The 17208-nt window shown below is 38.3% G+C and overlaps 1 protein-coding gene across 1 annotated transcript; it reads left to right on the top strand.

Annotated features, from left to right (window-relative positions):
- Positions 1-11759: 11759 nt before the first annotated feature.
- On the top strand, positions 11760-16389 carry LOC147847749 (IAA-amino acid hydrolase ILR1-like 1). The gene is made up of 4 exons (XM_087338865.1): positions 11760-12591; positions 15175-15300; positions 15401-15715; positions 16233-16389. The coding sequence occupies exons 1-4, from the start codon at positions 11908-11910 to the stop codon at positions 16377-16379; spliced, it is 1272 nt and encodes a 423-aa protein (XP_087194991.1). The 5' UTR covers positions 11760-11907; the 3' UTR covers positions 16380-16389.
- The last annotated feature ends 819 nt before the right edge of the window (positions 16390-17208 follow it).

The raw sequence follows: 17208 nt of genomic DNA, 5'->3' as shown, positions 1-17208 counted from the left end.
ATTTCTTGCTTTCTCCAATTGATTTTGGGGTTTTCTAGTTCGAACCATGACAACCCTAGAACAATTGCATGTTCAAGACCACTAATTGTGTTAAAGGATATTACACATGCCAAATTATCTAGCACAATACGAACTGCCTCTGATTCTTCTTCTATATTTATAGAAGCAATGGGGTGTCCATCAATGACTACTACAAAAGTTGGGCAAAGAAGTTTTCTTAGAGTTACCAAATGAAGTCAAGCAAAATTTCTGTCCATGAAGCAAGAATTAGCCCTAATATCTAAGAGTGTTGGAACATAAACTTGATGATTACTTCTTGTACTAACTTCCACTTGTGTTGAGAACACCCTACTAACTTGCGTACAAGAAATGGAAAAACTAATGGGTTGCACAAATCTAGTGTTGTTCCAACCAAACAACTACTATTTTGGCTAGACTTAATCATTTAATTTATCATCTAGTTGACTTAGGCCCTCAAATTTATTTGAAAAGCTTGGATCACCAAGATTGTTAGATATCCCTAATGAAAGTTTATCAATAGTAGCAACTTGGTTTACTTGACGTCTGGGCCTATGGGGAAAATTTACTATAATATGCCATGGGCACCACAATATAAAGATAGGCTTGCGGTTTGCTCAACTACATTGCTTTTCCTCTTCTGACAATGGTCTGTGACGATGTATTGCATTGGTTTCCATTGGTGTCAAAGCATTTGTAGAAAATGTAACATATGATTTTGTAAAGAATCAAATGGATTATGTGCAACGGAAGAACTGTGTGTGTGTGTAGAGAGAGAGAGAGAGAGAGAGAGAGAGAGAGAGAGAGAGAGAGAGAGAGAGAGAGAGAGAGAGAGAGAGAAAGATAGATAGATAGATTATATTATCGTCTTCGGAGGTCAAATATGACCTATGAGACAAAAAAATATTACATTTCACATGATACGTGTGAAAGTGAGTAGTGACTCTCGATGTTCAAGAACTTTACCAATGAATGTTGCAATCGAGAGTGCACATTGTGGTTGTGAGAGGAATTCATGCAAATATTGGGCTCGGTCGAAGAGATGTGGAAAGCATGGTCGAATATGATCAAAGGCAGAACATTGTATCGAAGTGTGATACTCAGACTCGCAAACTTGTTTAGGGCAAAGTGTTCATAGCCGACCACTCTCATCACTTGTGCCCCAACGCCCGGTTTCACATCGCAATGCATGTGAGCTAAGTCGCATGGAAGCAATGGTTCGAATGGCAGATAACGATATGGGCTCTAACATGTATCGATGTGTACGATTTCCTCATTCCGCAAAGAATATGGTTTTGTAGTTAGGTGCAACATGTGTAGTAAGAGAGAGATAGATAGATAGATAGATTAGAGAGAGAGAGAGAGAGAGAGAGAGAGAGAGAGAGAGAGAGAGAGAGAGAGAGAGAACTCGCGATTACAGAAAAACCAGAAAATTGTATTACAAGGAAACAAGAATGGCCAACGGTTATAAAGAAAGGGAGAAGGTGCTTATGTAGTCACCTTCTCTCTAGGTTCTCTAAGTAGAGTCGTGTCTTGGGAAAGAGGTCGAGTCTTAACTACTTAAAGAATATGTGTCATAGGACATTAACTTCTATGACACACTAGTTACTATACAAGGAGGTGGAGTGTTCACACACTTGAGTATTTTTAGAGTGTGTTCCCACACACGGGAAGTTGAGTTTGATTCTCAACACACCCCTTCAAACACAACTTCCGATTGTCGAATGGTTGGTTCGGGTTGGTCTTCGGGTCGGCTTTGAGTCAACTCCGTCTTCGGCTTCGAATGACTGGCTACTCCTTACTCCCCCTCAAGCTCGATTGGTCAACGGTCGAAAGACCCAGGTTCGTCATGAACTGCCGCAACTTTTTGATTCCCAGGGCCTTGGTGAAGATGTCGATTGTCTATAGGTTCGTGTTGATGTGTTGCAGGTCAACATCCCCAACTAGAACACGCCCTCGGATGAAGCGATAGTGCACTTCAATGTGCTTGGTCCAACCATGGAAGATTCGATTTTGAGCTTGGTGAATGTTGCTCATATTGTCGCAGTAGATGAGAATAGGATCCTTTATGGGAACACCCACATGCGGCTATGGCCATGCCCCTGTATTCTTCTTCGGTGCTCGACAATGCTATTGTCGACTGTTTTTTGCTGCTCTAGGAGATGGCTCCCCTGCCGAGGGAGAAGACGAATCTTGAGGTTGATCGTCTATTGATCTGTGTACCCTTCGAGTTGTGTCGGTGTGGCCGATTTGTAGAGGATGCTAAAATCCATGGTTCTAGTCACACACCTTAGCACTTTCTTAGCACAGTCGAGATGGATGTGTCACAAAGTTTGCATGAACTAGTTAAGGAGGATGACCAAGTAACTCAGGTCGGGTCGGGTAATTGTGAGGTAGATGAGGCTTCTGACTAACTGTCAATAGAGCGTCAGCTCACACTCTCTTGTGTTGAAGTCGGCATCTAGCTTTAGGTTGCAATTGAGAGGGGTAGTGACAGGCTTACACTATGTCATCCCAAACTTGTAAAGAAGATTGAGGATATAGTGCCTTTGAGAAAGCATGATGTCGTCCGGAGTCAAAATTACTTCTATTCCTAGAAAGTATTGAAGCTTCTTCATGTCTTTCATTTCGAATCAACTAGAGAGGAGCTTGTTGATGTGCACAATGTCTACTAAATGCTCTCATCCTATGACCAAGTCATCCACGTAAATGATGATAAATACCTGTCCTCGAGAGTCGCTCTAGATGAATAGAGAGTTGTCAGAGTTGGACATATTGAAGCCGATTTGATGAAGATATTGGGTTATCTTCAAGTACCATGCTCTCGATACCTGCTTGAGACCGTATAGAGGCTTTTTCAGTCAGCAGACATCAGTCGGATGCGTAGCTAACACGAATCCGAGTGGTTGCACCATGTACACCTCCTCGTCTAACTAGCCTTGTAGGAAGGCATTCTTTTCGTCCATTTGGTGGAGGTGCCACCCTTTTGCTGGTGCAAGTGTAATCACGGTTTAGATTGTTGTCATCTTTGCCACTGGGGCAAAGTTCTCTTTGCAATCGACACCATGCGTCTATGAGTAGCCCTTTGCCACAAGTTGGGCCTTGTACCGATTGACAGTGTTGTCGGCGTTGTGCTTCACTTTGAAGATCCACTAGCATCCAATTGCCTTTTGGTGGTGTGAAGAAGGGACGAGATCCCATGTCTCTTTCCTTGAGAGTGCTCGCATCTCCTCATTCATCTAGGGTCCTTCGCGGCTTAGGGAAGGGTTTCCAGTTCTCAAATTGACGCCACCTTCATCATGAATGCATAATGATATGCCATGTAGTCGTTGTAGCCGAATTAGATGACCACATTCTTCTCTCAGGTGGATTGTTGTGGTTCTCCTGGTGTCCTCATGATGGGCACATCCAGTCCACCATGCTCACTCTCGGGTGAGTGGTTCGATTCGTTTCCATCTGAGTCTTCGTACTCAGGCATCTTGGCCTTTCCTTTTTCTTGTTTCGGACTAGGCCACAACATGCTTTGGCCGCTTGGAGACTCTTGTGGCCCACTCAACCTAGTTGAGATTGGACTTCCCTCTAATGTGGGCCTTGGTCAATCCTCCTCCTCTATGTATGTGTCGAACTCGGTTTCGAATGTGTCGGATGGAGCTAATTCGACTGTATACCAGGATGTTGATTCGTCGATTACTACATCCCTACTCACTCGTACCTTCTTGGTGGAAGGTTTGAAGCCCTTATACCCTTTTTGCTCGAGTGAGTATCCTACGAGTATACATTTCTCCGACTTTGGATCGAGCGTCGGCCGCTTCTCGTCAGGAATATGTACATATGCTATAGAACCGAATATCTTGACGTGGGATAGATCCAGTTTCTTCCCATAGAATTTTTCGCAAGGGGTAATATCGTGCACCCCTGATGTTGTTGTGCAACGGTTCATAAGATAGATGGTTGTTTTCACCACTTTAGCCCAATATGATTTTGGCAAATGTTTCTCGTTCATCATTGCCCTTGCCACCTCAAGTATGTGCCGGTTATTGTGTTTGTCTACTTTGTTCTACTGAGGTGTGTGTCGGCAAGTTAACTCCCACCGTATTCCTTCTTGTCGAAGGTATGTGGTAAAGGCGTCGAAGAAGTACTCTTTGCCGCCGTCCGATCGGAGGCATCATACATGATGATTAGTTGCCTTTTCGACTTCATTCTTGAATTTCTGGAAGTGCGAGAACACTTCACTCTTCTGGCGCATGGGATAAATCCAGGTATGCCTGGAGAAGTCGTCGATGAATGTTACGTAGTACCGGCAACCACCGAATGTTGCCATCTGGGCTGGTCCCTACACATCTGAATGTATAACATCTAGGATCCCTTTGCTTACGTTCCTCTGCTTTGGGAACGGTTGTCAGTGCTATTTGCCAAATTGACAAGCTTTGCACACGCCTGCACTCTCCTTTTCGGTAAAAGTCATAAGACCGAAGACAACTCCTTTCGACTGCATTCCTTTGAGCTTTTGGAGGTTAACGTGGCCAATTCACTTGTGCCACAACTCTATGTCGGCGTTGGCTCTCTGGCTCTTGGCATACATTGCCGATTTCATCTCGTGAGAGTCGAAGATGAACATCCGACCTTCTCTCCGACCACGAGCGATGAGTCAACCATCTTTTCCGATGAAACATCCTCCATCATTGAAAGGTACTTGCATGCCTTGTTCGACTATCTAGACAACAGAGACTAGGTTCTTAGTTATTGTAGGAACATCCAGAACGTTTTTGATGCAGGTTTGGTTGCCTTCTTCCCCAAATGGGACATTGCCGACGTCCGATGAAACATCCTCCATCATTGAAAGGTACTTGCATGCCTTGTTCGACTATCTAGACAACAGAGACTAGGTTCTTAGTTATTGTAGGAACATCCAGAACGTTTTTGATGCAGGTTTGGTTGCCTTCTTCCCCAAATGGGACATTGCCGACGTGTTGAATGGGGTGAACTGTGTCATCCCCAGTTTCCACATAGCCGGGTCGTTCGGGCTTTCATAGCTCCTTGAACCAATCCTCGTGGCATGTCATGTGATTGGATATGCCCGAATCGACAAACCATACATCTTCTAGTTTGGAGGTGTTGGTCGGGTTGGAGGCTCATCACAAACATTCAGCCACGATTGTCGTAGTCGGAGTTGGAGGCGTAGTTTGTGAGTTGTCGGCTTGTAGAGGCCAACTCACTCTTCTTCTTGTGACAGTCAGCCTCATAGTGGTTGAATTTACCACAATATCTGCATTGGGTGGGATTGTTTTGTAGGTTGGGTCCAGCCTTATTACTCTCCCTTCTTCCGGACGCTTCGCCTCGCGTGTTTGAAGCGTTTTGCGGTAGTAGAAGTTATGTTCTCGGGGTTTCTCTTGGTTGTGTTGGCCTTGGCTGAATCAACCTCTTCTTCCACGACCTTGTCCTCTTCCTCCATTAAAGTTTGAATAGAGCATTTTTCCTTCTTGCGCATTGCTTCTTGTTCGAACATGATTCTCCTCAACTAGCAACATTGACTGGAGATCGAAAAAGGAGGGAGGATTCTCCCTCGCGAGGACTACCGACCAAATGGCTTCGAACCGAGGTGCTAGGTCTCCGAGGAAAATCTGCACTATTTCATCGCCGTCAATGCGAACCGAGAGCATTGCACAGCTCCTTGATCTTCAAGGTGTAGTTGTCGATTGACATGTCCCTCTGTTGTATACCGTTCAACTCTTGACGGAGTTGACACTTCCTTGCGGTCGTGTTGGCCGCGAAAATCTTCTTGAGGTTCCCCCACGCCTCCTTCGGTGTTTTGGGCTCTCGGATGTAGTCGACATGTGATCATGCACGCATGATGGAAGGAAATACAACACACGACTCGCCGGGGACTCGCTGCTTGCTCCAAAGTTGGGTAGTTGGCATGTGTTGGGTTGGGTTGATTTTTGTTTGCTCCTTCGACATAACTCCAATAGCCTTGGCCGACAAGGTATTGGTGCATCTTGTACTCCCAACATGCAAAGTTGTTTCCGTCAAGCTTCTCAGTAGGAAGAGCGCTTCCCATTTGAGTGTTCATTGTCGAACTTCTTCTTCGTCTCCTCTTTGATATGAATTGTGCAGGTTGCTGCTACAATGATCAACCGATTCTTTCCGAACACAGGATTAAGCACAACATACGTAGAGGCGATGGGCTTCGATCACGCAACCACGAGCTCTGATACCATGTAAAGAATCGGATGGATTCTGTGTAGTAGAAGAATTGTGTGTGTGTGTAGAGAGAGAGAGAGAGAGAGAGTGAGAGAGTGACAATGGAGATCAGGTGGTCATGGGTTCAACCCCTACATTCCACAGTGTCATCTAGTGAATTAAGAGATATATAAGAAGTATATAATAGAGAGGTGAGGAAGTGAGGTTTCGAACCCAGAATGCAGTGCTGGTAGTGCTAACAACTTACCACTAGGGTAAGGTAATTACGATAAAAGAGAGAGAGAGAGAGCGAAGAAAAACCAACAAATTGTATTACAAGGAAACAAGAATGGCCAACGGTTATACAGAGAGGGAGAAGGTGCTTACATAGTTACTTTCTCTCTAGGTTCTTTCACTAGAGTCGTCTCTTGGGAAAGAGGTCGAGTCATAACTACTTAAAGAATATGTGTCATAGGACATTAACTTCTATAACACACTAGTTACTATATGAGGAGGTGGAGTGTTCACACACTTGAGTATTTCTAGAGTGTGTTCCCACACATGGGAAGTTGAGTTTGATTCTCAACAGATTCCCTTGGGGATGGTTTTGCTACGATGGATGCATGTACACGAGCTCCAATCTTGTTCTAAACCTCGTTCTAAACGTCGATTATCACATCGTATGGCTTGATTGGTTGCTTCTGTGAGTGATTTTGGTCCTGCTTGAAATGTAAAGAGTAAATATTTTACATCATTACTTAGCCCGAACCAAGATTGTTCTATTAATGCATGGTTGTCCAAGAGAATATTGGTTGCAAGTAGATGAAAATCGACGACATAAGTTAACGTCGGACGATCCCTTTGGCATAGCCTCCATATTTTGTTAATTGGTGTTCTAACACTATCAATATATGCAAAACATGTTTTGAACTCACTTAGAATCAACTCCTCAGAATTATTTAACAAAAGAGATCCGTTTTCCAACAAAGGTGAAAACTAGGCTAATGTTGTACCACTTAGTGATGTGCCTACTAATCTCACTTGTGATGTGTTGGTTGGATATCAAGAAGGATGCATTTGAGTTACTAAATGTATCTGATTGAGGAACCATCTAAACCGTGATCGTATTCCATCAAACTTCATGGGAACACTGATTTTGGGTTCTTTAAGGATTCCTTGATTTCCTGTTCCTTGTTGTAAAGACACAATAGTTGCTTCCAACTATTGTACTTGTAATGTCAACTCCTTGTGTTGAAGTTGCTTCTCTATGGTAATTATTGAAAATCACCCAAATGGTGTTGATTTTCTTTTTTAGGCGCCACAATCTTTCCCTTCTAGCATTGAAGCTCCGAAAGGACGGATTGATATTCTTGTGCACTAACAGAGGTCATTAATACTAGAAGAATGAAAGATAAGAATACGGCAATTCGGCTCAAACTGTCAAGATTGAGAGAGAGAGAGAGTATATGATGGATTGAAAATATACTATAAAAAATAAGAGTATAAAGATAAGAATAGATGTGAGGGCTTAAGTCTGACATTGACCCGAATTGGTTTGAATAGTACAATATAATATTCCTCTATCTCTAGGGCCTTCAAGAGTACTCATGGATTTTCTAGAATGTTCTAGCATATTCTAGAATTGTTCTAGAAAGTTCTACATATGAAAATTAGTAGTTATTTCAATGGTGAGGCTTTGACATGTGTCACAAGTTCAAATACTTTTTGTGTCAATATGCACTTGGTATCATGACACCATAAGCTTATGTGCATACTCTAAGTATTCATTAAAAGCAACTCATAATTTGAGCATAATAAAAGCAAGAAGACCTCATTCTCAATAATAGCACCCTCAATGGCTTCTTCTTGTATAAGGTCATCAACGATGTGTTCAAATTTGTCATTGCATTAAATCATGAGACACAAAGATAGAGATTTGAAAGTGTCGAGGTTGGGATCTAGAAATATTCTAGATAGAGAATTAAGAATAGTGTAATCTTCAATCTTTTGAAAAGGTAAGTATTTATTACATTAAATAGAAAAACATACATATTGTATTAAGCGCATTTCATTTAGAGAAATGTGGAACTCGTGGCATATAGTTTCAAACCGGCATTTGTCAACAAATCTTGGAAAAGGAAAAAGCATGTTTATTAGCTTTTAATATTCGGGTTTTTGTCTCCATAGAGAGTTCGAATATGATCTATAAGACGTCAAGAAACTATTGTTCAATGCATATGTATGCTTGATATACCTTCAGGCATAATACCCATATTATGAGAGAGAGAGAGAGAGAGAGAGAGAGAGAGAGAGACCACCGCCCCTATTCCAATATACTAATAACCTATTAAAGTTCACAAGAAACTTTTCTCAACACAATCCAGGTATCGAGTTTTTAATTGAATATTAACCATTCAACAAAGCCATAAAGATTTCTCACAATTTTTGCAATTCCAATACGACACTCTTTCTTACTTGACAATGATTAAACAATTTCAATGTTTTCTTCTAATGTGTCTTGCCTTGAGCATTAGAGAAGTTCCATTATTCTTGCTCATGCTTTGTTGCACGTCCATGTAATGATTTCAAATATACTTTTGTTTAAACTTTATAGAGAGGTGATAGATAGACTGCGGAACCTCCAAAGTTGAAGGTTAGACAACCTTGGTGATTTTTCAAAAACTTTCAATCATTTACTGGTTGATTTACTACTTCTCGGCATGCAATGACTTTTGTCATTTATTGATTTCTACTACCTTCTCTTGTTTTTCCAATTAATCCTTCAATGTGGGAGTGCGATATCACTATAAACTAAAAGATAGGCTTTGAGAAGTTTTTTCCTTGTCATAGTTCTTTGGTTCCAAATGGGGAATGGAATGTTGTTTTTTTCCCCATATTTTTAGGTAGTACAAATATATTATACCACTCGACTTCATCAAGCTTGTTACACATATGTTGCAAGTGCAACATTGACAGAAATTATATCTTCCTTTGCCATCTTGGTGTTTCTAGGAAACACCATCATAATTGGGGACTTGGCCCTAAAGTCGACAGAGAAAGTGTGCATATGTCAAAGATTTGAAAAAGTATTATACACCATAAAACACTTGTTATGTGTGGACTGTGTAAAGAGAGAAAGTGTATCCAAGTTAAAATTATGAGGTTCCTACATATGTGATATGATCAATATTTGTATTCTACATCAAAGTAATAAAGGTAGTAGAGTAACTAGAGAATGTCTCTTGTTAAGTTGGTAATAGACAATGTTGTTTTTAAACTTATATGAACAACATGAACCAATGTGAAGCGGGAGCATTATGGTTTCACTACCCCAAATCCTAAACTAGGAATGAAACTATATGTGCAAATATTGGCACATTGAAGCAAACCCCAACAATGACGACTTTAATGTTTGTATAGTGTTGTGCCATTGAAGAGGACCTAGAAAACTTGTTTCAATTCACATATCATCTCATTTCTCATGTCTCACAATACTTTTGACGATAATTAAAACATTTCCTTTTCTTCTTCACCTCTCCTCTCATTTCCTTATCTATTTCTCAACAACTTCTTACCTCTTTTGCCACTTTTTCAATGTTTCTCTAAATGCAAGATGACCTCTCTTTCCCTTTCAAGGTCTTGCCCTAGCCCCTATCATATGCTACTCTTAAATGTATCTCTTTGTAGGTACAAAGCATTTATAGTGACAGGTAGCATACAAAACACATTGCTTGGATTTATGCGCATCATTGAAGAGATTTGATGGGAAAGCGAGATAGCCTTTTGATGTTTGCAATTACTCATGATAAAAACATTTGCAGAATAGTTGGCATACAATATATGACTTAGTAATGAGTCATGACACTTGTGATCTTTGTCAAGAAATATGAAAGTAAAATTTGATGATGCATTTAAATAGAAAATATAAACCACTTAAGTAGAAGTACGGAGACAACAACTTTTGATAAGTTTTTACATTAACACCACATCAAATGTCAATTAGGGTTTCATTATAAGATAATGCTAATTATAAGCCTTTGAATCACATATTTATTGTTATTAATGCAATTATCAATGACGTTAAAGCTAATAACACGATTAATAACCTCATTGCTCTTTGGATCCACACATCTCATAATTCCCAACTAATGATGATTTGTTGTTTATAATATTATTGTAGATAATAACTATCAATCAACTACTTATATGATGAGGATAGAAATTGTAAACATTATCAAGAGAAATAATTTATCACGATTATAATATAGTATCAAGGGAGAAATGATAGTGCTACTTGCGCTTCTTTTCCATAAAGTGCAAATGTATTGATGTTTTTGAGTTACAAGATTTCAATATACATGAGTTTGGCAAGGTGGATAATTAGTTCTCTCGTACCATTTGGCTCTTTCATCGACTTTCCATGGTTTATAGCAAAATATATTCAAGGAAAGGCATACAATTCAATTAGACATGTTTTAGTTAAGGGACAAATATGCATAATAAAGTGACCAATGGACATACGTAAGGAACAAGTAGTTAGATAACTTTTACAATTTTAGAAATTAAGTAAGAATACAACTACTCACATTCTTGCTTTTCTAGAATGGTGTAACTTATCTATATTGTAAGGTCTAGGAGGTCCAACTCCATTTAGTATTGCATTTAGTAAATGTGGCGTTACACGTATGACCATACGTAAGGAACGAGTAATGTTTGAAGTGAGACTTTACAAGTAGAAATGTTTTTGTGGCCATCATACCAAGATGCAAAGCATTTAATCGATATAATATATATATATATGTACTATCAATATGGCACATTAATAAATTTAGGTAGTAGAAACTTGTTAGACTTTGGGAACAACAAAATTGTTAGTCACGAATCAAGTGCTAGAACATTGGCTGCCGTTGTGGCCAATGATTCATAGGTCACAAACAGGACCAAGTCTACCTTTTTGAGCATCACAACGTAGAATTCATGTTTGTGTGGGTCATGATTAGTAACACAACCGGATTACTTTTTTGAACATAATGCACACATGTAGGGTATCCAATTTTAGGAAAATGATCGACTTTTGAAATGGGAACTTTGGCAATGAGCACGACCAAGATGATGCAATGGCCGGTTACAAACATGATAAAAATGCGAAAGAATTCTTTGTTATCGACTAATATCATTTGCTTGACATCAACAAGAAGATTTTTTCTTTGGTATTATTCACTTAAATTAGAAGAGAAGTTTTGTATATGAATGAGTCACACCCCCAATCTTTTGTGTTGATTAATGGAAAAAAGTCAAAAAAGTTGCAACCAATAATAAGAAAATGGAGCCAAAGAACCAATTGTATTGCCAAAGCTTAGCATTGAAAATTTCAAATAAATAAATAATTATAAGAATCTAAGATTTACATGGATGTATATATACGTATACATACATACATATATATACAAATATATATGTGTGTGTGTATATAATATTTAGATTTTTTATAAAAAGAACACTATACCCAATGCTATAAAAAGGCACGAAATTGGCTCACATTATTTTTCTTCATAGATTTAGTTCTTATTTTGATCGTCCCAAAGTTTTGGTGCTTGTTTTTTGGGGTGGATGAGAGATGAAAGAGCCCAATTGATTTTTTCTATAAAAAGACTTGCATCCAATGGGTGAACTCATAATAAGTTCATAAATTAAGTATCCTAAGTAGAGATGACAATGGCCTATATGGTGGCCATTTTGATGGGATTAGTTGTTGCAGTAATAGTAGTAGTAATGGATATGCAAGGGCCCCATGCTAATGGGAGATATGATTCACTAAGTTTTTTGCACACTAACACCTATGCAGGAGCCTATGCAATTAACTTATTATATGGACAAGAACCATCATATTATAGGAGTAATGATTTCAATCAAGATGAACATAAGGACAATAATGATGTGATTCATGAAGAGAGCATAATGAGGAAGAATCATGACTCTGACATAATTGGAGATGGTATTAACAATATTTATGCCATGATTAGTAGTAGTAACAATAATGATAGTGACAAGGTCATGACTCAAAAGGAGGACTCAATACTAGAGCCTAATTGTGTGGATCATAATATACTTAAGAAGGTCAATACGTTCAATATAGACATGACTTCGATGCGTAAGGATATGGAGGAGTTGGGATTGGTCGAGTGGATGAGATCCATTCGTAGAGAGATTCACGAGAAGCCTGAACTTGCATACGAGGAATGGGAAACAAGTGCAGTTGTTCGACGTGAGCTTGACCAACTTGGGGTGCACTACCGTTGGCCTGTTGTAGGCACCGGTGTCGTTGCTCACATTGGCACTGGCAATGCCCCCTTTGTAGCCCTTCGAGCCGACATGGACGCCTTACCCATCCAGGTATTTGGCTCGTCTCATTCTTAAGCTAAAACAAGTCTGAATGAACACGACGGATGTTTGTGATGATTTGTATATCACTTGATCTATGCATATTCTTGTCCCCATAAGTCTTAGAAATATAATTAACCTCCTTTAACATGTGTTTTACTATTTTAAAATTTAGTAGTCCTTCAATGCATACATTCTTTGAACAATTCTTTACTATCATACATACATACATTCTTTGAACAATTCCTTTCAAATTTTAATTCATGCATATATGTAACAATTCAAATTGACTTAATTTGGCTTGCTTTGGAAGTTACAAACTCAAACCATAGGAACAAAAACATTACCCCCTAACTTGGTGGTATATCCAAATTAAAACATAGTACAAACCATCCAAGGGATTCTCAAGATTGAACAATTAAAACATGCAAGAGGTCTACCAACCATGGTTAATGGCGATTTGCTTTTTGCTTGAATGAAATTATTGTCGATTGTTAGTTCAAAATACATTTTTGCGTATTTATTTAATATTTAAAAAAGACCACACAAATCCGTAAGCCATAAGGCTTCAAACAAAACCTTGATCCCCCAAGCTAAACCAAACTTTAAATTGAAGTGTTTTCAAAATTTGAACCTTTAACCAAACCAAATTGGATAAAGATTAAGTCTTTCACGTGTGGTTTTGTTACCATTGGAATAAAAATGATAATGCTATCAATATACATGACACATAGTGTTTGTGGATTTGATAGCAAGAAAATGGTTAGTTTTGAGAATGAATACAAGTATGATTACCTTTAGTATTAGGACTTTTTTATCATTTTTTTGAATATCGTTTGCATTATTAAACCACCCAAATCCTATAGTTCCTTCTCTCCATCTATACAAATCATGTGTTGTGTAAGCTTTTACCATTACATCCTTGAACAACTTTTTCAGTATTTAATTCATTGAATAATGTCTTCACTAATTATGTAGACAAGTTTTATATTGGCCACCCATGCCACCCCACGCAACGGTTGTATCCTTGTTTTTATCGTGTTTTTAGTTTTGGAAACCTTGGCATATTTTCAAACTAATCATGGTCACTTTTTAGTTTCTTGAATACCATCTTCTTTAAATTGTACAAGTCTTTTGCATATCAAGAACTCATTGGTTTGTGTTAATCTCCTTGTTAAGCTATGACGTAAGCCTAAGTTCTCCTAGTACAAAGCATGTATATTTTAAACTTTTAATTAAACCTAACAATTTGTTAGACATAAATATTATCCAATATTAAATTTTTACTAGTGTTCTATTTTACCACAGTCTCTTGATAGACCCGAGTTTCTTTTTTTATGTATAATAAAGATGCACTGTCTCCAAAACCCACGTTCACCCAATGGTTTTTCTAATCATGTGATGTTCGGCTTGTTGTGCATCTCTATAGTATTTGAAGGAGAAATTCTACTTTCTAAGCATTTGGATGTGAGGCTAAACTCACGTGATGTTTATGGCAAGAAACTATGAGCATGGTACCATGTATTCTTGTGTTCCCATGTCTTTTTGGTGACTCATAATCGTTTTAACTACAATAAATCGAGACTTGTGCAAGCAACTTTGAGAATTTTAGATTTCCTAAAAGCCTCCATATTGTTTGTTATGAAAAAATCTATATGAGATGTTGAAATGATTCTTTGAAATTGTAGGACCTTGCAACTCTTTGGTATAGCTTGACCAACATGCATTAAAAGTTCCCTTAAATGATCGAAATAAAATGCTTCATTTGACTTCAACACGCATAAACATTTAGAAAAGGACTCCATTTTCATTAGGATATGAGTTAAAGTTAACATGATATTTTTTTATTTTTTTTTCCAAAAAAAAATCTTCTTCCATTAGTTAAGAAAATGTACATAGGATAGTATATAACTTATATGTTATAAGCCATTTTGCAATGGCTACAAGAAAACATCATGTATAAATGAAGCAACAAAGCCTCGTCACAGAATTACTCGACAGACTCCCCTCAACATGAGCCTTAGACAATCCACATTAAGCAAAGACACCCTCCAATCTCTTCACAATTCAACACCTACCTCTATGTTTGGTACCCTAGGAGTGTTCCCTTGGTTTGCATATGTAGGGTGCATGATCTTATGCTAAATCCTGGTCAGTTCCACTTCCATTGTGGTGAATTACCCATTGATAAAAAATGGGAAATTGGAATGGAGTGGGAAAACATATGGAGTATGATGACGACATATTTGTCGAGCGAGGGTGAATCCCCCTTGGCTCTTCTTTTGAACCCAAGTCAATGAAACTTTTCTCTTGGAATGTGTAGGGACTTGGTGGGTCCCATCATCTGCTTGAGAAGTGAATTTTTAGGAAGGAATTTGAAGTTGTTAACTTATGTAGGAAGATTGATCACATTTCATGACTTTAATCCGTTCTAAATAATCTCATCCATTCTCTATATCTTATAGTCCACTTTTAATAGCTTTTCAATAATGACTAGGCACATATACATGTATGTATGACTATAAGTTTGTGTGATTTTGCTCTCTTTGTATCAATATGCGTAGTTCAGTCACATTAACTTTTCACAATGTTTAGGAAGCTGTGGAATGGAAGCACAAAAGTAAAGTTCCTGGAAAAATGCATGCTTGTGGACATGATGCTCATGTTGCAATGCTACTTGGTGCTGCAAATTTGTTGCAAAGACGTGTTGAGAAGCTTCAGGTAAGTTTCATACGAGATGCACATTAGACCTACATCATACATTATTGTTGACATATACATTTGAGTATGTACTAATGAATCTTTGATTGGTTACAAGTAGGGAACTGTTATATTGATCTTTCAACCTGCTGAAGAAGGGGGAGGAGGAGCAAAGAAGATGGTAGAGGAAGGTGCTCTCGGAGAGGCTGAAGCCATTTTTGGTTTGCATGTGACACATGCACAACCAATAGGAGTTGTTGGTGTCAGGCCTGGAGCTAGTTTAGCAGGATGTGGATTCTTTAAAGCTACAATCACTGGTAAAGGAGGACATGCTGCACTTCCCCAATATTCAGTTGATCCTATTGTTGCGACATCCTCTATTGTGTTAAGCTTGCAACATTTGATATCTCGAGAGACTAACCCTTTAGATTCACAGGTTCATATTCTAAGACATCTATAGCAACCTCATAAAATGTTTCTACTTCTTTTCTACTATTTGATAAGAGTCTTTTATCTATTCTATAAAAGTAATTAAGGTAACTTATAAATCAAACTTCCTTATACAAATTTAAAAGAAAGTGGAGTATAATGTGGGTGATACGAGTTAAAAAAAACTTGGTTTGTAAAATATAAAACCAATCTTATTTGATGTTAAGAACACAAAAATGATATGACATACATACATCCGATTTAGACCAACTTTTGATGAGAAATATTTAAAATGTCACAGAAATGTCAAATATCTTCTACTAGGGAAGCAAAAAATGGTATGAAGAACTAATAGAGTAATTAAAAATCCATAAAAAGTAAAGAAATTTCAGCTGCTCTTTCACGTTTTCCAAACTCTAGCATAAAATTTGGTGAATATTCTCGTAATTTCTTACTTCATTGGAAAATTGCATGAATCTTTCAAAAATCTTTTTTATAACCAAAAGTTTTTCATGTGATTACAGGTGGTGTCTGTGACAATGATTGAAGGTGGCACAACTTATAACGTAATTCCTGACACAGTTGTAATTCGTGGTACCTTTAGAGCATTTACACATGAGAACTTGGAAATGTTGAAGGCAAGAATTCAAGAGGTATGTTCCTTGGCATAACATATATAAAAAAAAAAGGAGCAAATTATGTTCTACTATTATGATTCAAATTTGTCTCAATTTGTGACATTATATCATATTAAGCATAATTCCCAATTAAATGTGAATTAATGTCGTGTTAGCTTTTCGATTCAAGGAACATTTTTCATTTTGTTTATTGTTGTGCGTGTTTTTTGATAGTCTCTTTAGGGGGGGTGTAATATTAAAATGAACAACATTTACTTACAAATAACTTCTAAATATAGTTTATCAAGTTCTCTACTTGGTTTTCCCTTTTTTTTTTTCTTTTTTTTTTCAAAAAAAAAAACTCCTTCCATTAGTTATAAAATTTTACAAATGAGACGATTATGTACAAATCCCTAAAGGGACGCGATAGTTCCATCTTATGTGGATGCCCACTGACTCAAGAAAGGGAGAGGACGACCATTGTTGGATGAAGGCTATGCGTTGTCTTTTAACTCCCTCAGAGCCGCCCTTAAGGCCATCATATTGGCTCTTTCGAGTGGCTACAATTTCACTCCATATCTCTTGCAGTAACCTTGTTGGATGGGCGGTTTGGTTGGAGAAGACTCGCCTACATCGTAGTTTCCATAGAATCCAAAGGGTTATTGGGCTGACCAATTCCAACACCTCTTGAGATTTGTCATTAAGAGGAATGGAATGGACATTGCTGCTAGAGGATAAAAGGACCTCTTATGCTTTTATCACCAAAGTCACCCCCTCCTCTTGATGCTCGTATCCGCCAATTGCAGCTTGCCATGATAGCCAACATATATTTCCCCACTTGATTGAACCTTGCACCTGGCATAATTGCAACAAGTGGCCAACC

Source organism: Azolla caroliniana, unplaced genomic scaffold (assembly GCF_043228905.1).
Source record: "Azolla caroliniana isolate FFs.n. ecotype wild unplaced genomic scaffold, voAzoCaro1.0.p SCAF_704, whole genome shotgun sequence".
Lineage (NCBI taxonomy): Eukaryota > Viridiplantae > Streptophyta > Polypodiopsida > Salviniales > Salviniaceae > Azolla > Azolla caroliniana.
Note: the sequence above shows the minus strand (reverse complement) of the source record. Positions and strands in the feature narration are given on the sequence as shown.

Coding starts and splice junctions, on each gene's coding strand:
- LOC147847749 (XM_087338865.1), top strand. CDS start 11,908: ATGACAATGGCCTATATGGTGGCCATTTTGATGGGATTAGTTGTTGCA. Junction 12,592..15,174: donor TGGACGCCTTACCCATCCAG/GTATTTGGCTCG, acceptor CACAATGTTTAG/GAAGCTGTGGAATGGAAGCA. Junction 15,716..16,232: donor CTAACCCTTTAGATTCACAG/GTTCATATTCTA, acceptor ATGTGATTACAG/GTGGTGTCTGTGACAATGAT.